The 25,593-nt window shown below is 42.2% G+C and overlaps 1 protein-coding gene across 1 annotated transcript in view; it reads right to left on the bottom strand.

The window, feature by feature from the left end:
- Positions 1-25,593, bottom strand: part of TRPM8 (transient receptor potential cation channel subfamily M member 8) — a 168,714-nt gene that overhangs the window by 7,405 nt on the left and 135,716 nt on the right. Inside the window, exons 19-26 of the mRNA XM_073646719.1 lie at positions 24,020-24,111; positions 19,380-19,521; positions 15,457-15,628; positions 15,182-15,359; positions 6,837-7,027; positions 2,466-2,562; positions 1,207-1,240; positions 1,031-1,105 (exon numbers count right to left, since the gene is read on the bottom strand). Coding sequence (XP_073502820.1) covers positions 1,055-1,105; positions 1,207-1,240; positions 2,466-2,562; positions 6,837-7,027; positions 15,182-15,359; positions 15,457-15,628; positions 19,380-19,521; positions 24,020-24,111 — 957 coding nt within the window. The 3' untranslated portion in view covers positions 1,031-1,054. The remainder of the gene's footprint in view (positions 1-1,030; positions 1,106-1,206; positions 1,241-2,465; positions 2,563-6,836; positions 7,028-15,181; positions 15,360-15,456; positions 15,629-19,379; positions 19,522-24,019; positions 24,112-25,593) is intronic.

The following is a 25,593-nucleotide window of genomic DNA, read 5'->3' as shown; positions in this document are numbered from 1 at the left end:
TTCATATGGTAAGTCTTTTGATAAGCTTCAGGTTGTCAAAAAACATTTAGGGAAGTAAAAAGTAACCATTATTCAGGTGTATTCTGCTATGAAGTCGCTCCATACTTTACAATAGAAGTCAACAGTAAGGCTACAGAATCACCCACAAAAATATATGCATAAAAAAACATTTAGAGAGCATTTGCAAAAAATGCTTCAAGAAAACGAAAACAAAATGCTAACAAAAACTTTTCAGGATGAAAAAAAATACCTAGAAAAAAAACACACAGAAGAGTGTTTCCTAAAGTGTTTTTGCTTGAAAAACTTGTCATTTTTGACTGTATATAAAAAAAAAAATATATGTGTTGTGGGGTTTCTACTCACTTGGGTGCATCGGGAGGCAAACAGGAAGCATTTTCATTTACATGTCCATGTCAGTTTATTGCCTCATAAGCCGACCATAAGCAAAAGGAAAACAAACAGCCTTTAGCGCAGGCAAAACAAAGTAAATAGTCCTTTAAGCACAGTCTCTGGTTAGCCAGTCCTGTGAGCACACAGGCTGGATAGCGTCCAGTACAGTGGCTCAGTCTGCAGATAACACACGGGAGGCCTTCTCCCTCTATACACAGACCATGTGTCAAACAAAGGACTCCATTTTAACCTATTAACCACACCCAGAGATGAGGTATGTGGGCAGCTAGACCCGCCCGTCTCTCATGGCTGCCCGTAAAAGCTGGCCCCGGATGCACCAAACAAACTTCTTAATGCTATGTGCACTAGAGCAATACTCCAGGATTACATCACAGATGACAACCATCTCTGTGACACATACCTCCCATCAACTATATGTCCGGTAGCTGCCTTACAATGTACATAATTCAAGATTAGTTTTCTAATTTTTACACACCAAGCCTTAGGTCTGAAAAAAATAAAAAAAAAGTTAAAGATGGAAAATCCCTTTAATACATAAAGCCGGCCGAGGTATTTGATTAGTCACTTGGAAATTTAATGAACTGTGAGGCTTTCATCATCATTATTCGTAATGACTTACCGTAGTCTACGCCCAAGTAAACCATCACTTTATCTTGTTTCTAATTTCTTTCACTAATGTTTTTAAGTCGTTTAGCTGCAGAGATACAATGGCAGATTGAGCGAAAATGCAAAGAAGGCTATATTGCACTTAATGACTCAGTGTGACTAGTAGCGTGAAAAATATATTCAATTTACCTTTACTTCCATCTGTTTGAATCTGTTCTCCACCCTGCCAGGAAAAAAACGCAAAAAGAGAAATAGATTTATATATACTCACAGCTAAGTGATGATATTTTATGTTCGCATCTATACTATGAATTCCATTTTCTGTTGCATCATCAGAGCAGAAAAAAATGCATTTCATACAGTAGCTGTAATGGATCTGTCAGATGAGAGAGACCGCTGGCACTTAACAGATTCCATTGACTTGAATGAGATCTGTAGGGTTTCCATTAATTTTTTCACCATTATTTTTTCTGCTATTTTTGAAGCATTCCTACTTGAGCCTACAATGCAGATGTGAACACAACCTAACAAAAAATAAAATAAAATATATTGTTAAACTCCCTAATGAATAGCTTTATATAACTGCACTGTTTGTCAAGTGGCTCGAATATGTTCAGGCAAAAAAAAAAAATCAAACAAGGAATATGAGTGACAATGCCAGATCACCAGATTCTTGTGGTGATCTAGTGAGTGTCAGACTGCATAGAAGTGCACGTAGGCTGCACATTCTTCAGTTATAGATCTCCCTGAGAATCTGCCTCCAGAACTTATTTTAAATGAAAGGAGACATTACCAGTGCGAGACATGTAAATCAGGAGAGCAGACTGTCAGTCATTACATGTCTCACACTGGTAATGTCTTCTTTCATTTAAAATAAGAGTCTGGAGTCAGATTCTCAGGGAGATCTATAACCGGCCCATAGATCTTAACAGCTCATTTACATATTAAGAAAAATGTGGATTTCTCTAGAATAAGACATCGGATGCACACCTTTTAATCAGGTGAGGCACATAGTGTTGTGCTGTCTGCTATGTGTGCCTCATCACAAATCTTACTCCAGCCTCTGGACAATGAACGCCGCCACTCATCAATGTCAGAACTGTGGCCAGAATAGGGTGAAAACACTAGAATTTGCATATTTTTTTGTGTAAACTTGCATTGCACAACAAAAAAATTGACTTTTCAAAGCTTTTCACCAAAAATCTGTCGAAAAAGCTTTGATGAATTGTCCCCATTGTGTTGTTTTTTTTTCATTATTTTTTTTTTAAAGGCATGTGTGTGTATTATAATTAATTAAATGGAACTAACTAACAAGGATCTTATATTTATAGTCATTCATAGTCCACTAAAGGTGTTATGGTGTTATTTACTTCTAGTGGTAAAATTGTCTCTGGACAGCCTTACTATTGAAGGAAACTCTAACATGTGTTCCCTAAGAGGGCACCTACTCCATATTGTTGTGTGTCTGGCCAATCAGTTTCACCAAATAATTCTCCTTCATCACAGCTTCCCAAGCCATAGTCTCCAGATCATCCTTCTTATGACCTAGAGACACAAGCAATACATTATACACAAGGACACCTGATAAGATTGTTGCTATACGGAATATATACAGTGCTGTGCAAAACTTTTAGGCAGGTGTGGACAAAATTTTGCAAAGTAAGAATACTTTAAGAAACAGAAATGTTAATAGTTTATATTTATCAATTAAAATGTAAAATGAACAAAAGAGAAATCTAAATCAAATCAACATTTGGTGTAACCATCCTTTGTCTTCAAAAGAACATTAATTCTTCTAGGTACACTTGTCACTTGCACACAGTTTTTGAAGGAACTCAGCGTGGAGATTGTTCCAAATACCTTGGAGAACTAACCACAGATCTTCTGTGGATGTCGCTTGTGCAAATCCTTCTGTCTCTTCATGTAATCCCAGACAGACTGAAAGATGTTGAGATCAGGGTTCTGTGGAGGCCATATCATCACTACCAGGACTTCTTGTTCTTCTTTACACTGAAAATAGTTCTTAGTTACATTGGCTGTATGTTGGGGTCGTTACGTTAGCTGTTCTGAAGGCAAAGGGTAGTCATTAGGGATGAGCAGATCGATCCGCTGAGAATCAACTTCGAGTCAAATTTCCTTAAATTCCCTAGTGTCTGAGATTTTGAAAACTTTGCATAGTCTGCGTGACCGTGAATTGATTGATCTGTGAGATGCAGTAATAACAGTACCTTAATAACTGCATCTTTTTATTCTTTACAGACTGCAAACAAGGAGGGCATTTTAATACTCCTTTGTCCTAACTTAGCTACAAAAGAAAAATCCTGTAATCAAGGCTTGTATGTAACAAGTGTGCTTCCTGGCTTGTGAGACAGACAAGCCATTTTTTTTTTAAAAAAAAGACAAAAGAAAAATCTCTACAATCCAGAAATTGAAACACAACTGTTTACCTCGCAAAGTGTGTGTTGTAAAAAATATTTTTTTGCACACTTCCTCAATATTAGACCCATAAACACCACCTGAATACAGGTTACCACCAGATACCATCCATGTTTCTGTAGCCAGATAGCTTGAGGTCATTTGGGCTTTAATAAGGATATATTTGTAATAAAGAGCTCAATATGGGTTCAGAGACCTTGAAGTGTTATACACATATTTTCCAGGCAATTAAAGGCTTTGAAGTATTGCGATTCATGGCAAATGTATTCGCTGTACATCAAATTTTTGAGGGAAATTCAGTGAAGCTGACAAACTCGAGTTTCCAACAATCCACTCATCTCTAGCGGTCACACTCTAAATATTCATTTGATTTATTTTTTGTTCATTCACTTTGCATTTTGTTCATTGATAAAAATAAACTATTAGCATTTCTATTTTTAAAAAAAAAAAAAAATTCTTACTTTGCAACATTTTTTCACAGATATCTAAAACTTTTGCACAGAACTGCATATATCCAGATGTCTGAATAGGAAACAACTTAGCAAACATATGTGAAGATTACATACAGTCATGGCCAAAAGTGTTGGCACCCTTGGAATTGTTCCAGAAAATGAAGTATTTCTACCAGAAAATTATTACAATTACACATGTTTTGTTATACACATGTTTATTTCCTTTGTGTGTATTGGAGAAACACAAAAAAATGCGAAAAAAGGCAAACTAGACATAATTTCACACAAAACCCCTAAAATGGTCCTGAAAAAATTGTTGGCACCCACAACTTATTATTTGGTTGCACACCCTTTGGAATAAATAACAGCAATCAATAGCTTCCTATAACCATCAACAAGCTTCTTACATCTCTCAACTGGAATCTGGACCACTCTTCTTTTGCAAACTGCTCCAGGTCTCTCATACTTGAAGGTGCCTTCTCCCAACAGCAATTTTAAGATCTCTCCACAGGTGATCAATGGGATTTAGATCCGGACTCATTGCTGGCCACTTCAGAAATCTCCAGCGCTTTGTTTCCATTCATTTCTGGGTGCTTCTTGAAGGATGTTTGGGGTCATTGTCCTGCTGGAAGATCCATGACCTAGGATGCAAACCCAGCTTTCTTACACTGGGCACTGCATTGCGACCCAAAATCCTTTGGTAATCTTCAGATTTCATGATGCCTTGCACAGAGTCAAGGCACCCAGTGCCAGAGGCAGCAAATCAACCCCAAAACATCTTTGAACCTCCACCATATTTGACTGTAGGTACTGTGTTCTTTTCTTTGTAGGCCTCATTCCATTTTCTGTAAACAGTAGAATGATGTGCTTTGCCAAAAAGCTCTATCTTGGTCTCATCTGTCCACAAGATGCTTTCTCAGAAGGATTTTGGCTTATTCATGTACATTTTGGCAAACTGCAATCTAGCTTTTTTATGTCTCTGTGTCAGCAGTGGAGTCCTCCTGAGTCTCCTGCCATAGCGTTTTATTTCATTCAAATGTCGACGGATAGTTCGCACTCACACTGATGCACCCCGAGCCTGCATGATAGCTTGAATTTCTTTGGAACGTGATTGGGGCTGCTTATTTACCATACGGACTATTTTGCTTTGTAACCTTTCAACAATCTCTGCCGTCCAAGGAGATTAGCTACAGTGCCATGGGTTGTAAACTTCTTGATTATATTGCACATCATGGACAAAGGAACATCAAGATCTCTGGAGATGGACTTGTAACCTTGAGATTGTTGATATTTTTCAACAATTTTAGTTCCTCTTTCTTCTCCTCTTTCTGCTCTCCATGCTTAGTGTGGCACACACAGACACACTGCAAAGATTGAGTCAACTTCTCCCCTTTTTATCTGGTTTCAGGTGTGATTTTCATATTGCCCACACCTGTTACTTGCCACAGGTGACTTTGAGCAAGCATCACATGCTTAAAACAAAGTTGTTTACCCACAATTTTGGAAAGGTGCCAACAATTTTGTCTGGACCATTTTTGGGGTTTTGTGTGAAATTATGTCCAATTCGCCTTTTTTCTGTTTTTCTTGTGTTGTTCCAATACACACAAAGGAAATAAACATGTGTATTACAAAACATGTGTAATTGCAATAATTTTCTGGGCGAAATACTTAATTTTCCGGATGAATTTCAAGGGTCCCAACACTTTCGGCCATGACTGTAAATGTACAATACATGCTGCGCTCGTCTATTCGTCAAGAAGAATCCCTTGTAGAAACTTACAACACAAATGTCAACAGAGCCTTTGGATTATGAAAGCAATGATTATGTTCATTTATGGTCTAATCAACCTGGTTAACAGTGTAGGACAAGATATACGTCTCTCTGTGTTGGTGGATGCTTGGATAGGATACCGCTCCATAAATTCAATGTCAAGTAAGGGAATCCGGCACTCCAAGTGTGGAAAAAGAACTTAAAGCTTTATTTGTAATGAAATCCAAAAATAACGTTTCAGTCTTGAAATTTGGACCTTCATCAGACAGACTACCATAATGCAGGGAAGAAACAAAGTGAAACGTTATATTTGAAATGGGTAGCTGCCCCAAAGATTGGCGCTCAGCAACAAACAAGAGTGAAAAGTTATTTTTGGATTGCACTACAAATAAAGTTCTTAGGGCCAGATTCCCTTTCTTGACACTGGTTAACAGCTTAGAGATACACTTTGTTTTGCCTAATGTAAGCCTAAAGAGTTGGCGCATCAACCGAGCGCTTTGAAGCAGTCTGGGCCCCGTGGGACACATATTGGGTACAAAGAGACGGTTAGTGAACATGGTTCCGAAAAGTAGGTTACGTAGTAGGTGTCGAACTAGAATTGCTCTTCAACTCTTCTCCCCCCTTTCTTCCTTCTGTGTCACTGTCCTGTCCGGTTACTGTCCATGTTTAATAGTAAGATGTGAACTCTTCAGTGTTGAGTTTACTCATTGTTACTGATTATTAACTATGCAATATTGTTTGCTAATATTTTCAATTTTATGATGTAATTCTATTATTTTTATTTTTTTAAAAATTAAATAAAAATTCAGTTATAAAAAAAAAGAGGTGGTGCATGATATAGAGACTCAGACTTTGGTGTTCTGTGTTATTCACTGGCATCTGAAGTCTTGCATAAGGCATAACCCAGTGCAGATGTTTTGTCTGGAGTCTTTATTAAATATATTCAAAGTTGTGGACAAAACTGCTAATTGCATTTGGTGATGATGAACCTAACACTTCCACACCCTATAACACTATTATGTAGGAATGGAGCAAAAATATACAACACGGGGTTACACATGAGGGGAAGGCAATCAAATTCTGTCGCTAATATACCCAGATGACTTATTCACACTTGAAAAAAAGTGAACAAAATGCTATGCGGAGCTGTACTGACTTACAGCAGGGGATAGGCTCTACTTCTGGCTTTTTGCAGCAACAACTGAAAATCTTCCTTAGAATCATGAAGAAATAGGCAAAGATGACAAAGGGAAATGGAATTGTCAATCTATTACAATATTCCTGAACCAGGAAGTATCGCTGGAACTTCCAGACTTGGTCATTGTTTTCTTGAACTGTTCCCACTGTGTACCTGACATGAACAAAAAATTACTATTAATACTTGTCACATAAACCACTACATATCCACTCCCAACATAAACTAGTAAAAATAAGTTACAGCAGTGGCCAAAATGCCATAATTTGGTAAATAATAATAATTACAGACAGGTATTTGTTGGCAGCTGGGGCTTGCAAAACTGATAACTACAAGTTCAGGTATAAAGGGTTTTCACCTTTCAATTGGATTCTGATAAAATGAGGGATAAACTGTTACATCTATAATTATTAGGGCTTGTGTAGACGCCGTAGATTCTTTCATCCAAGAGAATCAGGCCAATTATGTAAATTACTCTCAGATCAAACTCTGATCAGAGTGTCAGCATAGTGTGATCCAATTCTTTCAGATGAGAGAACCATAGCACACTGTGAGAAGAAGATGGAGAGCAAAATTTCTCCATCTTCTTCATTGTATCAGTTTGTGGAAATCAGACTGCACCCAGATGTCATCCGAGTGCAGTGCAATGTTTTCCACGCACTCATTGACTTGCATGGCCGAGTGCAATCCGAATAACGGATCAAACTCGGGAATGCTGCGATTTATTACCCCAGACCGGATCTGTCTGAGGAAAGAATTGGACATGTGCACAGCCCCATAGACTAACAGAGGTCCGGGTGCGATCCAATGTTTCCTCGGATCGCACTCGTACCAGTAATATGTCTGCTCGAGCATTTATACATGGTGATGAAATGACCATTTATAAGAAGCTAGTACAGAGTTCAGAACTAATATGACCGTGCTTACTGTTAATATCTCTGTTAGGGCAGCAGCATAATGTTTGTTTTACTAACTTTTCAACTATGGATGTATGGCACATTTTATGCTTGAGGTAGAGAGAGACCTTCTTAAAAACATTTTCAGAACATTTTATAGTCTAGGTTTTAAAGGGAACCTGTCACTTCCAGAAAGCCAGAAAGATTATTTATTTGCAAATATACTGGTTATCTGCAGGTAAATAGTGTTTAAATCATGAGTGGCTAGCTTACTGGAGCAGCGGCTACAGGGAGAAAATTAATATATATAGATAATATATATATATATAGAGAGAGAGAGAGAGAGAGAGAGAGATAGATAGATAGATAGATAGATACACTGCTCAAAAAAATAAAGGGAACACTCAAATAACACATCCTAGATCTGAATGAATGAAATATTCTCATTGAATACTTTGTTCTGTAGAAAGTTGAATGTGCTGACAACAAAATAACACAAAAATCATCAATGCAAATCAAATTTATTAATCAATGGAGGCCTGGATTTGGAGTCACCCCCAAAATTAAAGTGGAAAAACACACTACAGGCTGATCCAACTTTGATGTAATGTCCTTAAAACAAGTCAAAATGATGCTCAGTATTGTGTGTGGCCTCCATGTGCCTGTATGACCTCCCTACAATGCCTGGGCATGCTCCTGATGAGGTTGCGGATGGTCTCCTGTGGGATCTCCTCCCAGACCTGGACTAAAGCATCTGCCAACTCCTGGACAGTCTGTGGTGCAACGTGACGTTGGTAGTTGGAGCGAAACATGATGTCCCAGATGTGCTCAATCGGATTCAGGTCTGGGGAACGGGCGGGCCAGTCCATAGCTTCAATGCCTTCATCTAGCAGAACTGCTGACACACTCCAGCCACATGAGGTCTGGCATTGTCCTGCATTAGGAGGAACCCAGGGCCACCCGCACCAGCATATGGTCTCACAAGGGGTCTGAGGATCTCATCTCGGTACCTAATGGCAGTCAGGCTACCACTGGCGAGCACATGGAGGGCTGTGCGGCCCTCCAAAGAAATGCCACACCATTACTGACCCACTGCCAAACCGGTCATGCTGAAGGATGTTGCAGGCAGCAGATCGCTCTCCACGGAGTCTCCAGACTCTGTCACGTCTGTCACATGTGCTCAGTGTGAACCTGCTTTCATCTGTGAAGAGCACAGGGCGCCAGTGGCGACTTTGCCAATCCTGGTGTTCTGTGGCAAATGCCACGCATATATATATATATATATATATATATATATATATATATATATACATATATATATATATACAGTACAGACCAAAAGTTTGGACACACCTTCTCATTTAAAGATTTTTCTGTATTTTCATGACTATGAAAATTGTACATTCACACTGAAGGCATCAAAACTATGAATTAACACATGTGGAATTATATACTTAACAAAAAAGTGTGAAACAGCTGAAAATATGTCTTATATTCTAGGTTCTTCAAAGTAGCCACCTTTTGCTTTGATGACTGCTTTGCACACTCTTGGCATTCTCTTGATGAGCTTCAAGAAGTAGTCACCGGAAATGGTTTTCACTTCACAGGTGTGCCCTGTCAGGTTTAATAAGTGGAATTTCTTGCCTTATAAATGGGGTTGGGACCATCAGTTGTGTTGTGTTGTGCAGAAGTCTGGTGGATACACAGCTGATATTCCTACTGAATAGACTGTTAGAATTTGTATTATGGCAAGAAAAAAGCATCTAAGTAAAGAAAAATGAGTGGCCATCATTACTTTAAGAAATGAAGGTCAGTCAGTCCGAAAAATTGGGAAAACTTTGAAAGTTTGCCCAAGTGCAGTTGCAAAAACCATCAAGCGCTACAAAGAAACTGGCTCACATGAGGACCGCCCAAGGAAAGGAAGACCAAGAGTCGCATCTGCTTCTGAGGATAAGTTTATCCGAGTCACCAGCCTCCTCAGAAATCGCAGGTTAACAGCAGCTCAGATTAGAGACCAGGTCAATGGCACACAGAATTCTAGCAGCAGACACATCTCTACAATAACTGTTAAGAGGAGACTTTGTGCAGCAGGCCTTCATGGTAAAATAGCTGCTAGGAAACCACTGCTAAGGACAGGCAACAAGCAGAAGAGATTTGTTTGGACTAAAGAACACAAGGAATGGACATTAGACCAGTGTAAATCTGTGCTTTGGTCTGATGAGTCCAAATTTGAGATCTTTGGTTCCAACCACTGTGTCTTTGTGCGACGCAGAAAAGGTGAACGGATGGACTCTACATGCCTGGTTCCCACCGTGAAGCATGGAGGAGGAGGTGTGATGGTGTGGGGGTGCTTTGCTGGTGACACTGTTGGGGATTTATTCAAAATTGAAGGCATACTGAACCAGCATGGCTACCACAGCATCTTGCAACGGCATGCTATTCCATCCGGTTTGCGTTTAGTTGGACCATCATTTATTTTTCAACAGGACAATGACCCCAAAGACACCTCCAGGCTGTGTAAGGGCTATTTGATCAAGAAGGAGAGTGATGGGGTGCTACGCCAGATGACCTGGCCTCCACAGTCACCAGACCTGAACACAATCGAGATGGTTTGGGGTGAGCTGGACCGCAGAGTGAAGGCAAAAGGGCCAACAAGTGCTAAGCATCTCTGGTAACTCCTTCAAGATTGTTGGAAGACCATTTCCGGTGACTACCTCTTGAAGCTCATCAAGAGAATGCCAAGAGTGTGCAAAGCAGTCATCAAAGCAAAAGGTGGCTACTTTGAAGAACCTAGAATATAAGACATATTTTCAGTTGTTTCACACTTTTTTGTTAAGCATACAATTCCACATGTGTTAATTCATAGTTTTGATGCCTTCAGTGTGAATGTACAATTTTCATAGTCATGAAAATACAGAATAATCTTAAAATGAGAAGGTGTGTCCAAACTTTTGGTCTGTACTGTATATATATATATATATATATATATATATATATATATATATATATTTTTTTTTTTTTAATATATATATACAGGATGGTCCAAAAGTAGGTGGATAGAAAGCGTAATAAGGTTATGAAGGGAGAAATTTATCAAACACTAAATTGCAGCCACCTGTCTGGATCATCCTCCAATAAACCATGAATTAGACGTGGATGATAAGCTTTCCACCCAATAGATTTCAGGATTCACATGATAGAAGCTCGTGAAATTCCCAATTCCAAAGAGTTGCTTCTGTGGACTTTTTTGGACTCTGAACAAATGTTTCAGCAACAAGTTATTTATTATCTTCTGTACAGACTGTTTTAGGTCGACCAGTTTTTGGAGCATTAAGGATTGAGCCAGTGGCATTGAATTTGTCATGAATGCGGTAAATGGTTTGTCTCTTTGGGGCTTGAGTACCAAATGTTTCAACCCAATTTGCTCTAACGGTTTCAGCATTTTGAGATTTCCAATACTCTGTTAAAATCCATTTTCTTTGATCTGTATTTAAATTATTTGCCATTATGTGTTATCTGAATTATCTGAAAAGGAAACAGATTTGGGGGAGATCTATCTGTGAAAACTAGATCTGTGAAACTGGCTCAGTTGCCCTTAGCAGCCAATCAGATTCCACCTTTCATTTTCCAAAGAGTCTGTGAGGAATGAAAAGTGGAATCTGATTGGTTGCTAAGGGCAACTGAGCCAGTTTCACTTTACATCATGTTTGATAAATCTCCCCCTTCATAACCTTATTACACTTTCTGTCCACCTACTGTTTGACCACCCTGTATATATATACTGCTCAAAAAAATAAAGGGAACACTTAAACAACAGAATATAAATCCAAGTAAATCAAACTTCTGTGAAATCAAACTGTCCACTTAGGAAGCAACACTGATTGACAATCAATTTCACATGGTGTTGTGCAAATGGAATAGACAATAGATGGAAATTATTGGCAATTATCAAGACACCCTCAATAAAGGAGTGGTTCTGCAGGTGGGGACCACAGACCACATCTCAGTACCAATGCTTTCTGGCTGATGTTTTGGTCACTTTTGAATGTTGGTTGTGCTTTCACATTAGTGGTAGCATGAGACGGACTCTACAACCCACAGAAGTTGCTCAGGTAATGCAGCTCATCCACGATGGCACATCAATGCGAGCTGTGGCAAGAAGGTTTGCTGTGTCTGACAGCGTAGTGTCCAGAGGCTGGAGGCGCTACCAGAAGACAGGCCAGTACACCAGGAGACGTGGAGGGGGCCGTAGGAGGGCAACAACCCAGCAGCAGGATCACTACCTTCGCCTTTGTGCAAGGAGGAACAGGAGGAGCACTGCCAGAGTCCTGAAAAATGACCTCCAGCAGGCCACAAATGTGCAAGTGTCTGCACAAACGGTTAGAAACCGACTCCATGAGGGTGGTATGAGGGCCCGACGTCCACAGATGGAGGTTGTGCTCACAGCCCAACACCGTGCAGGATGCTTGGCTTTTGCCACAGAACACCAGGATTGGCAAAGTCACCACTGGCGCCCTGTACTCTTCACAGATGAAAGCACTGAGCACATGTGACAGAGGTGACAGAGTCTGGAGACGCCGTGGAGAGCGATCTGCTGCCTGCAACATCCTTCAGCATGACCGGTTTGGCATTGGGTCAGTAATGGTGTGGGGTGGCATTTCTTTGGAGGGCCGAACAGCCCTCCATGTTCTCACCAGAGGTAGCCTGACTGCCATTAGGTACCGAGATGAGATCCTCAGACCCCTTGTGAGACCATATGCTGGTGTGGTTGGCGCTGGGTTCCTCCTAATGCAGGACAATGCTAGACCTCATGTGGCTGGAGTGTGTCAGCAGTTCCTGCAAGATGAAGGCATTGAAGCTATGGACTGACCCAACCGTTCCCCAGACCTGAATCCGATTGAGCATATCTGGGAAATCATGTCTCGCTCCATCCACCAACGTCACGTTGCACCACAGACTGTCCAGGAGTTGGCGGATGCTTTAGTCCAGGTCTGGGAGGAGATCCCACAGGAGACCATCCGCAACCTCATCAGGAGCATGCCCAGGCGTTGTAGGGAGGTCATACAGGCACAAGGAGGCCACACACAATACTGAGCCTCATTTTAACTTGTTTTAAGGACATTACATCAAAGTTGGATCAGCCTGTAGTGTGTTTTTCCACTTTAATTTTGGCGGTGACTCCAAATCCAGGCCTCCATTGGTTAATAAATTTGATTTGCATTGATGATTTTTGTGTGATTTTGTTGTCAGCACATTCAACTTTGTACAGAACAAAGTATTCAATGAGAATATTTCATTCATTCAGATCTAGGATGTGTTATTTGAGTGTTACCTTTATTTTTTTGAGCAGTGTATACACACTGTTTAGTAAGTGGTGACTGTATCAATTCCCTACACTGCCCCGAAGTCTGTAAAAGTGTAGCTGCAGGGAGAATATAACTTCATTTTCTCCCTTTAGCTGTTGCTACAGTAAGCTGGCCAGTCATGTTTTAAACATTATTATCAGCAGATTACCACTATATCTGCATGTAAATAGCATTTCTAGAGCAGGATAGAGTTTGTGTATTGTTGTATGCAGGTGGGTGACTAATCAAACATGGCTCTTCATAGTCTCTAAAATAGTTAAAAATGGTTGCAGGTTAATTTTTACAAATACAGCTGTGCTCAAAAGTTTACATACCTTGGCAGAATTTTTGCTTTCTTGGCCTTGTTTCAGAGAATATGAATGATAACAAAAATCATTTTTCTCCACTCATGGTTATTGGTTGGATGAAGCCATTTATTGTCAAACTACTGTGTTTTCTTTTTTTAAATCTTAATGACAACCAAAAACATGAAATGACCCTGATCAAAAGTTCACATACCCCAGTTCTTAATACCGTGTATTGCCCCCTCTAACATCAATGACAGCTTGAAATCTTTTGTGGTAGTTGTGGATGAGGTTCTTTATTTTCTCAGATGGTAAAGCTGCCCATTCTTCTTGGCAAAAAGCCTCCAGTTCCTGTAAATTCCTGGGCTGTCTAGCATGAACTGTGTGGTTGAGATCTCCCCAGAGTGGCTCAATGATATTGAGGTCAGGAGACTGAGATCGCCACTCCAAAACCTTCACTTTGTTCTGCTGATGCTAATGACAGGTAGACTTGGCCTTGTGTTTTGGATCGTTGTCATTTTGGAGCGTCCAAGTACGTGCCATGCGCAGCTTCCGGGCTGATGAGTGCAAATTTGCCTCCAGTATTTGCTGATAACGTGGTGCATTCATCTTTCCTTCAACTTTTACCAAGTTTCCTGTGCCTTTGTAGCTCACTCATCCCCAAAACATCAGCGATCCACATCCGTGCTTTACAGTAGGGATGGTGCTCCTTTCAGCATAGGCTTTGTTGACCTCTCTCCAAATGTAACATTTATGGTTGTGGCCAAAAAGTTTAATTTTGGTCTCATCACTCCAAATTACCTTGTTTCAGAAGTTTTGAGGCTTGTCTCTGTGCTGTTTGGCATATTGTAGGTGAGATACTTTGTGGCATCTGCACAGTAATGGCTTTCTTCTGGCAACTCGACCATGCAGCCCATTTTTTTCAAGTGCCTTCTTATTGTGCATCTTGAAACATCCACACCGCTAGTTTTCAGAGAGTCCTGAATTTCAGCTGATGTTATTTGTGGGTTTTTCTTTGCATCCCGAACAATTTTCCTGGCGGTTGTGGCCGAAATGTTGTTGGTCTACCTGACCGTAGTTTGTTTTTTTCAGAGCCCCCGATTTTCCATTTGTTAATCACAGTTTGAACTCTGCTGACTGGCATTATCAATTCCTTGGATATCTTTTTGTATTCCTTTCCTGTGTTATACAGTTCAACTACCTTTTCCCATAGATCCGTTGACAATTATTTTGCTTTCCCCATGACTCAGAATCCACAAACGTCAGTGGCTGGATGAAAGATGCAAGAGTCTGTCTGGATCCCAGAAACTCACTCAGCTTTTATGCACACACACTGATTACAGCAAACAGGTCACAGGTGAGGATGTTACCTTTAGTAGCCATTCAAACCCATTTGTGTCAATTTCTGTGCATGTTATCAGGCCAAAATCACCAGGGTATGTGAACTTTTGATCAGGGTCATTTGGATGTTTTTGGTTGTCATTAAGATTTAAAAAGAGAAAATGCAGTAGTTTGACAATAAATGGCTTCACCCAACCAATAACCATGAGTGGAGAAAAAGTTTTTTTGTTATCATTCATATTCTCTGAAAGAAGGCCAAAAAAAGCAAGAATTCTGCCGGGGTATGTAAACTTTTGAGCACAACTGTATATAGACAGAGAATTTTGGCAAGCATGGAAATTTGGCAAGTGCTTTCAATAAATAACTTTTTTTTTCTTGCTGGAAATAACAACTAGCATATTAACAGGTTTTGTCATTACTTACCCAAACATGGCAATGAGCAGGTTAACAAGTAGGATGTTGGTAGAAAGCATGTAGATACAGACTAGTGGGATTGTGATCCACTCTGGAAATCTAGGTTGGTTTTCACCATCCAACTCTACACACAGTGGTTTAGATTCATTCCCATTAACAGTGCAGTGATCAAAATCAATGGTGGTGCCTAAAAGAAGAAGAATATTCACAGTCATGATAGTCACTATTATTTTCTTTAGTGGATACCTACAAAATTATGAAATAAAGATGACTACAATAATTACCATCTACATCCGCAATGTACTGTCCAAACACAGCCAGGTATGGCTCGTAAATAACAGAACGGAAAATCCATTCCCAGCGATGTTCATTCCATCTAAGGATTCCCTGACGGGCAACTCCAAATGCAATCACCCAAACAGCAAATAGGAAGAGGAAAAAGAATACGTCGATAAGCTAAAAAAGAGAGAAGGAAATCTAAGGTACAGCAATTTAGAAAAATAAATACTTTTTTACATACAAAATCCATATAAAGTATTTGGTTCACTAGAATCAAACACCTGAGGGATCATGTTATTTGGAATCACTTGGGCATGAAGACCCCCAAACAATTATCTCCATAGCCGTATTTATAATGTAATCCAAATGTGAAACATTTTTATGAGCTTGATATTTGCTTATAGTAGGCGTGATCTCCTTTTCCTGCACTTATCTTGGCAGGTTGTACATACTTTAGACAATGATAAACACAATTTGAAATCTGTCGCCCATTTTGAAACATGATGGGAGTGAAGCTAAATATTTAAAGACATTTTTACAATACATAAATATATGTGGTTCGCTTAGTTTAGCCTGCCCCTCAGTTTTGCCTTTTCTTGGCTTCTTCCTTGGCAAGATGGCAGTACCCAAGGTCAAGCCGAACCCAGAGTGATGCATGTTTTATGTGAAATGCTCTCTGCTGTTATATCCTTGTGCAGGGCCGTATATGGCCTTCATACTGCCCTAGGTTCTTTAAGTGGTTGCGCCCCCTACTGGTAAGTCAGACTAAAAGTGCACATACCCGTTAGATAGTAGTTAAAGGGGTTATCCAGAACTATATTTTTTTTTACTATCAGCCAAAAAGCTAAGAGTTGTTAAGTACCCGCCTGTTCTATCCGACGCCGGTTCAGAGCAGTCATTGCTGGCGATTCAGCTACTCCACATCAACAGAGCAGCTCTCCCTCTTCCAGGCTGATCTGTCGACGGGGCGTGACTGCTGACGTCAAGCTGATTGACAGTCGGTTTCCCGCAGTTAGGCAGTGGGGAGCCGGCTGTTAATCACCATGACATTGGCAGGTCACGCCCCGTCAACAGAGCAGAGCAGAAAAGAAGCCTCTGCTCTGGTGACATGATGTCAGCGGGAACCTGTAGAATCACCGACATGAACGGTCTGTGACCTCTCTGTGGCAGCAGAGATCAGCGCCGGGTACAACAGGCAGGTTAGCAACTACTTGCCTTATACAAAGAAAGCTGTCAGTCACTGATAGGACCACCCACTGTACCAAAGATCCCAGAAAGAGCCAAGGTTATAGAACCTGTACCCCATGTCCCCCCTATATACAGCCTGCACCCCTCCACATTCAGCCTGTACCCCCATATAAAGCCTGCATCCCCCCTCCATATGCAGCCTGCACTCCCATGTACCATCCATATACAGCCTGCACACCCATATACAGTAGGCACTACATGCACCCCCATATACAACCTGCATCCCCCTCCATATGTAGCCTGCACCTCATGTACCACCCATATACAATCTGCACCCCCATATAGAGCCTGAACCCCCCCACATACAGCATGACCACCATGTACCCCCATTACAGACTGCGCACCCCCATATACAGCCTGCACATCCCCATATACAGATTGCACCCCCCATGTACAACCTGTACCCTCATATACCAATTGCACCCCCATAGACAGACAGCACACCCATATGCAGGCTTCATATTCCCATATACACTGCACCCCATATACAGACTGCACCTCCATATACAACCTGTGCCCTCCACATTCAGTCTGCAACCCATGTACCCCCATATATAACCTGCAACCCTATACACAACCTTCACCCCCCCTACATACAGCCTGTGTGGCACCCTGCTGTTCACAGGTACCACAGGACCCAAAAGGGTGCATGGATGGACTTCTCCACAAGAGGCCCTCATTACAAACAAACACCTCCACCCTTCCACCTCATACCACCAGAGGGAGCCCTGTTAGGGATATATATATATATGGAGGGTGGAGCCAGGCAGAGAGTTGGTTGAGTGAGAGAGTTGGAGAGTGTGCTGCCACTGAGAGCAGTGAAGACGCAGCACGTCTGCAGCTGCTGTATTGAGGGCCCCGAGTGTGGCCGGAGGTAAAGAGAAGAGGAGAGAGGAGTTTAGGGGGCAGAGGAGCATCATAGGCTCACCCCAAGACACGAACCGGACACCGGGTCCACGCCTACAGGGTCCTTTATACCCAGTAGGGATCACCGGCATACCAGGAGGACTACAAGTCCCTGGTCGACCTGAAGCTAAATCCTTGACAGGACTAGGAACCACGAAGGCCCCGGCGTCCAGGGATAGTGGTTGCCAGAAAAAGGTCTTACTACCAAGCGACAGGTGAAGGAACAGCACAACACAGAAGCTAGGCCCAGTTGCAGGCTGGCCAGGAGTTTAGAGAGATGGAGACATGGACCAGGAGGCCTTATACCCGCTCACTGGGGAGAAGTCCTGAAGTGCACCCTTCCTACCGAGTACACTGGACCGTACCTGACATCCGCACAAGTAAAGGTACTGAAGTGAATCCCCTGTCTCTGTCAGTTACTCCTGCTGCGCCATCTCTCCTGCACTACAAGCCCCAGCATCACCACCATCTGCACCTACACTGCCCCAGGGGCCCGCTCCGCCTGTGGGGAGCAGGAACATCCCAGCTGCCATCCCATCACCCCCGGAGGTCTGCAGCAGCGCCGGTAACCATTACCGGAAACCACAGGTGGCGTCACGAGACAAACTGTATACTAAAACCCTTTTTAAAGAGAAACCCAGAGTACGGGCCTGGAAGCCGACTGCCGTGACCTCCTAAACAAGGTAAAAGGCCCGGGTACTGAGTCCCCTATATTTCCCCTGGGTGACATACCTGCTCCCCATGTAACCCCCATATTCAGACTGCACCCCCATATACAGCCTGCACCCCCATATACAGACTACACACCCCCATATACAGCCTGCACATCCCCATATAGAGACAGCATGCTGCCATACAGACTGCACACCCCCATATACAGCCTGCACACCTCCATATACAGCCTGCACATCCCCATATAGAGACAGCATGCTGCCATACAGACTGCACACCCCCATATACAGCCCGCACACCCCCATATACAGCCTGCACACCCCCATATATAGACTGCCACCTCCATATACAGACTGCACTCCCCAATATACAGACTGCACATCCTCATATTCAGACTGCACCTACATATACAGCCTGCACACTACATATACAGCCTGCATACCCCCATATACAGGCTGCACTCCCATATACATACTGCACCCCCCCCCCCCAAGATACAAACTGCACCTCCATACACATCCTGCACACCCCCATACACAGCTTGCACCCCCATATACAGATTTCACCCCCCAAATACATACTGCATCCCCGTATACAGCCTGCACACACCCCATATACAGACAGCACCCCATGTACCCCTGTACCTTGATTACCTGTCACTTGTGCCCCCATGCTTCATGCATGGGAAAACACCACTTCCTGCAATCTCTAGGATGGCTACTCCCCAGTCACATGGACATGACGTCATCACAGTTCCTTCACCTCCAGGATTAATTGTCTCTTCTGTCTTGGCAGGGAGTTTATTACTGCTGCTCTGCCCATGCAGTGCTCATCTCATCAACTTTCAACAACTTCTCCTTCCCATACCCCCCAAACTAAAACGGTGGTATTGACATTATTGTAAATGATAAATTAAAAAAAAAATTCTTTATATTTTTTTTCACTTCTTCATGGTGACTCATGGTGACGTCGCCCCCTGCAACCTGCCACCCTCATTCTGGTTTAGGCACAAAAAACACTGAAAAAAACATGTGTGAACATAGCCTTAGAAAGGCAACACATATACCATTTATACACATTTTACTCTGCCATTTTTTCTCACCATTCTTTGCAGCATAATAATCTTTGGTCCAAGGTTTCGACTGACGGTGAAGATGTGGATAAGGCGGACAGTAAAAATGATGTAATCCAGACAGAAAATGACTCTTCCCGTATACAGTGAGCTCGGGATAGAGCTGCGCAGTCTGAGGGTAAAGAATAAAATGTATCACACAAAAGCAGAGCTACATATCCACCGAAAACGGGAACCTTAGATCTCTGCCAGTACCTCATCATTTATGGACCCCAAAGCTGTACGTACACAAATGTGTTGTTGGACTACAGTAAATATTATCCATCCTTACAATTACAAATACCCAATAAAGCTGGAATTGGTATTTGTATAACAAAAATGACAAACACCGTATTTATGTATTCACTGCTCAAAATGATATAGGTTTGGTCTTAAGGGGTTAACGCCAATCTTACAAGATGATTTCAATAAGGAAAACTAATAATTCTACTGGAGTGTTCACATGCATGGAAATACATTGAAAGGAAAAAAAAATAAAGTATCAAATAATAAAGTATTCATAGTACAACAGATTGACAAAGCAATGACATAAAGTATTTATTAAGAGGAAATGCAGTCAGTTCCAGGCTAAAAGGCACAGCTCAATTAATAGAAATAGGTTACATAGTCTGAAAATGCCCATCGAGTTCACTCAGAATAAAACATCATAGTAAGTGCTCTCTCCCACTCACGATTAAATAGGACGATTGCAATCCGATAAAAAACTGGAAAGCATTCGGTCCAATGTTAATCTATGAGTGTGTGCTCATATGCGTTTTTTTCAGCTCCGATTGGATTGAGATCGGACCTTAAAAAAATGCAGCATGCCGCGATTGCATCCGAAATTTGGATCGCACGCACCCATATAAAAGTCTATGGGTGCGTGTGAAACATCACACTGCACTTGGATATCACCCGAGTGCAGTGTGATTCTCTCGGACGCCCGCAATGGAGGAGATGGAGAAATTACTTTCTCCATCCCCTCCGCAGCTGTGCTGCTATCCTCTGTGCGAGAGGATCGGAGCACTGACACTCGGCTCTAGCTCGCAGCAGAGAAGGAGTCGAGTGTCATTAGCATATCACATCCGATGCAAAACGCTAATGTGTCTCTGCAACATCTGCAACATCAAGAACTGACCAAAAAGCTCATCATGGAAAGTATCCTAAATTAGTATTTCTCATAATTAAGACCCTCTCCCTTCCCAATGACTGTTTCTACACCTTTTACTCCACAGGTGATAGGAACTTTCAGAGTTTCTTGTTATTAACAGTGGAGCGTTCTGCCACTGGGTGCTGCAATGGATAACAATCAAACTAATTTAAAAGGACATAAGATAACTTTCTGGAAAGAAAACATAATACTTAAGGTAGCTTTTGCTTGATTTCTAGGTATTAATTGTGCGATATTTAGAATCAAGATTTATTTATTATGCTTTGCTTATATAGCGCTATCATATTCCGCAGCGCTTTACATGCATTATCATTGCGGTCCCCAATGGGACTCACAATCTAGATTACATATCAGTATGTCTTTGGAGTGTGGGAGGAAACCTGAGAACCCGGAGGAATCCCACGCAAACACGGGAAGAACATACAAACTCCTTGCAGATGTTGTCCTTGGTGGGATTTGAACCCACCAAGAACATCTGCATATATATATATATAATAGCGCTATGTAAGCAAAGCATAATAAATAAATCTTGATTCTAAATATGGCAGAATTAATACCTAGAAATCAAGCAAAAGTGACCTTAAGTATTATGTTTTCTTTCCAGAAAGTTATCTTATGCCCTTTTAAATTCATTTGATACTTACCCATTGCAGCACCCAGTGGCAGAACACTCCACTGTTAATAACAAGAAACTCTGAAAGTTTCTATCACCTGCGGAGTAAAAGATGTAGAAACAGTCATTGGGGACGGAGAGGATCTTAATTACGAGAAAAACTAAGGCTACGTTTCCACGTTGATCTTTTTGGTGAGTTTTTGATGTTGCAAGATTATTTATTCCTTTGATGTACAATAAAAAAAAATTATATTGCGGTACCGCAAGCTTTCAGAGCACAGAATCTCCTTCGTCAGGCGGGTTTACAAATGAATTACTGAAATGAGCCAAACATTTAAAAGATATTGCAACAGGACATTTGAGAGGTGGATGGGGTGACGCTTCCTAAAGATAAGCCAAGGTTATAAAATCAAGGTTTTTTTTTGGTACAAATGGAGAGGTGGTGGGAGTGATGGCTAGGTCCACCTCCACTAGACTGACTCCAAATCATCAAACTCCTAAGCCATCACTCCCACCATTTATAAATAAACCCTTCATTTTGTAATCTTGAGTTATCTTTAGGAGGCATCACCCCTTCCACCCCATGCACAAATGTCCTGTTGTAACATCTCTTAAATGTGCTTTTGTTTCTGTAATTCATTTGTAAACTTACCTGACGAAGGAGACTCTATGCTCTGAAAGCTTGCAAATATAATTGTTCTACGTAGCCGATAAGCAGTGGCGTATCGCCAATGGTGGCAGGCCACGCCACTGCTATGGGGCCCATGACCGGAAGGGGGCCCGTGAGCCGGGAGGGCCCCAAACAGCGTGGGAACCAGGAGAATAGGTGAGTATTGGGGGGGAGGGAGGTTGCAGCGGCGGAGGAGCGGGTTGCGGCGGCGGAGGAGCGGCGCACACGTAGTAGCCGGCTGCTGCAGCTACCCCGTGTGCCCGCTGCTAAAGGGACATGAATATTCCCTCTTCTCTACTCCCATGGGCGTGGAGAAGAGGGAATATTCATTCTCTTAAGTAGCGGATACGGAGGAGCGCTGAACCGCTGCTCCTGCTGTCAGTGCCCGCTGCTAAAGAGAAAGCATATTCACGCTTCTCCACGCCCATAGTCCCGGCATGGAGAAGCGTGAATGTGCCGGCAGCAGCAGCTCACCTCGGGATCTGAGAGAGCGCGCTGCTCAGATGCCAACATGAGCTGCAGCAGACAGGACTCAGCGCTGGAGCAGAGGTGAGGAAGGAAGGTGAGTATAAGTGTTTATTATTTTATGTTTGCAGTGATTGGGGCCATACATAGTAGGATTGGGGAATGAGAAGGCCACACATACCAGGATTGAGGGATGAGGAGGCCACACATACCAGGATTGGGGGGGATTGGGGAGGCCACACATACCAGGATTGGGGGGGGATTGGGGAGGCCACACATACCAGGATTGGGGGGGATTGGGGAGGCCACACATACCAGGATTGGGGGACTGGGAAGGCTACACATACCAGGATTGGGGGACTGGGAAGGCCACACATACCGGGATTGGGGGATTGGGGAGGCCACACATACCAGGATTGGGGGACTTGGAAGGCCACACATACCGCGATTGGGGAGGCCACACATACCAGGATTGGGAGACTGGGAAGGCCACACATACCAGGATTAAGGGATTGGGAAGGCCACACATACCAGGATTGGGGGATTGGGGAGGCCACACATACCAGGATTGGGGGATGAGGGGGTGCCACACATACCAGGATGGGGAAATTTACCAATAGCTGCTGCATTTCTCACTCTAGGTTTATACTCAAGTCAATACGTTTTCCCAGTTTTTTGTGGTAAAATTAGGGGCCTCGGCTTATACTCGGGTCGGCTTATTTAAAATATATGGTATTTTAAAATCAGTGAGTACGTGGTGCCCATAATACTGCAGGACTGTGGGGTGCATTATACTATATGGGGGCTGCATTTTACCCTATGGGGTGTGTAATATACTGTATGGAGGACTATGAGGAGTGCATTATATTCTATGGAGGACCATGGGAAGTTCATTATGCTATATGGAGGATTATGGGGGGTGCATTATACTATATGGAGGATTATGGGGGGCGCATTATACTATATGGAGGATTATCGGTGGTGTATTATACTCTATGGAAGGCTGTGGAGCCATTATAATATTTTGAGGGCTATGTGGGGGGCCATTATACTGTATGAAAGCAATTATACAGTGTGAAGGGTTGTGTGGGGTCCATTATACTGTTTGGAGGGTTCTTGCGGGCCATTATACAGTATGTAGACACATTATAGTGTATGGAGAGCTTTAGGGGTCACAGTTGGGGGATCATACTGTGTTGGGGTCACCATACTTTGCCTTGGGAGTTGAAGTTGGGTACAATAGGGTCATTATACTGCACATGTGGAGGCTAATGTGGAGGAATGCACCATGGGGGTATCATACTGTGTTTGGGGTGCACTTTTGTTGGAATCACACTTTATGAGGCAATGAAAGAGGAACCTAGGGCTTCAGCAGGAGGAAAATTACTGTGTAAAGGCTGCAAAGTTGTGAGATCTGCTCTTCTGTGACCCCGACAATTATTTTTTTTATTTTTTTTTGGGGGGGAGGCCAATTAGAATGTCTGCTATGGGGCCCCATGATTCCTATGTACGCCCTTGCCGATAAGGGTATCACTCCTAGAATACTTTGGTCTTGTTGGGCATAAAAGTATTTACTTACATTATTCCTTTCATGATTTTTTTTGCTTTCCTTTGGATTAACACTACATGATGATTGAAGTAGATGATTGTTTCTCTTTTCAGCTTTTATACCAGACCTTAATACGAACCTTAAATGCAAGAAAAGTCATTACCTGAACACAATACCGGCCATAAAATACAAGATGGCCAAGATATCCATAATGTTCCAAAGATCAGTGAAATACTTCACACCACTCATATACATCTGTAGAAAGAAAAGTGTTTAGCTGCTTTGTCCATATGTGCAGTATATATGACCCATTACTACGTATCTCTATTAGTGATGAGCGAGTATGTTCTGTTAACTCTTTCGGCGAGCATGCTCGGGTGCTCGCCAAGTATCTTCAGCGTGCTCGAATGTTATGTTTGAGTCACTGTGTGTGCATGATTTACGACTGTTTGACAGCCTTAATACATGTGAGGGATGCTTAAGAAACAGGCTTTCCTCATACAGTACAGACCAAAAGTTTGGACACACCTTCTCATTTTAAGATTTTTCTGTATTTTCATGACTTTGAAAATTGTACATTCACACTGAAGGCATCAAAACTATGGATTATCACATGTGGAATTATATACTTAACAAAAAAGTGTGAAACAACTGAAAATATGTCTTATATTCTACGTTCTTCAAAGTTGCCACCTTTTGCTTTGATGACTGCTTTGCACACTCTTGGCATTCTCTTGATGAGCTTCAAGAGGTAGTCACCAGAAATGGTCTTCCAACAATCTTGAAGGAGTTCCCAGAGATGCTTAGCACTTGTTGGCCCTTTTGCCTTCACTCTGCGGTCCAGCTCACCCCAAACCATCTCGATTGGGTTCAGGTCTGGTGACTGTGGAGGCCAGGTCATCTGGCGTAGCACCCCATCACTCTCCTTCTTGGTTAAATAGCCCTTACACAGCCTGGAGGTGTGTTTGGGGTCATTGTCCTGTTGAAAAATAAATGATGGTCCAACTAAACGCAAACCGGATGGAATAGCATGCTGCTGCAAGATGCTGTGGTAGCCATGCTGGTTCAGTATGCCTTCAATTTTGAATAAATCCCCAACAGTGTCACCAGCAAAGCACCCCCACACCATCACACCTCCTCCTCCATGCTTCACGGTGGGAGCCAGACATGTAGAGTTCATCCGTTCACCTTTTCTGCGTCGCACAAAGACACGGTGGTTGGAACCAAAGATCTCAAATTTGGACTCATCAGACCAAAGCACAGATTTCCACTGGTCTTATGTCCATTCCTTGTGTTCTTTAGCCCAAACAAGTCTCTTCTGCTTGTTGCCTGTCCTTAGCAGTGGTTTCCTAGCAGCTATTTTACCATGAAGACCTGCTGCACAAAGTCTCCTCTTTAACAGTTGTTGTAGAGATGTGTCTGCTGCTAGAACTCTGTGTGGCACTGACCTGGTCTCTAATCTGAGCTGCTGTTAACCTGCGATTTCTGAGGCTGGTGACTCGGATAAACTTATCCTCAGAAGCAGAGGTGACTCTTGGTCTTCCTTTCCTGGGGCGGTCCTCATGTGAGCCAGTTTCTTTGTAGCGCTTGATGGTTTTTGCAACTGCACTTGGGGACACTTTCAAAGTTTTCCCAATTTTTCGCACTGACTGACCTTCATTTCTTAAAGTAATGATGGCCACTCGTTTTTCTTTACTTAGCTGCTTTTTTCTTGCCATAATACAAATTTTAACAGTC

This window comes from Phyllobates terribilis, unplaced genomic scaffold (assembly GCF_046119375.1).
Source record: "Phyllobates terribilis strain yellow unplaced genomic scaffold, ASM4611937v1 Scaffold_9__5_contigs__length_417890890, whole genome shotgun sequence".
Lineage (NCBI taxonomy): Eukaryota > Metazoa > Chordata > Amphibia > Anura > Dendrobatidae > Phyllobates > Phyllobates terribilis.
The sequence above is the reverse complement of the archived record's forward strand: the minus strand, read 5'-3'. Positions and strand labels throughout refer to the sequence as shown.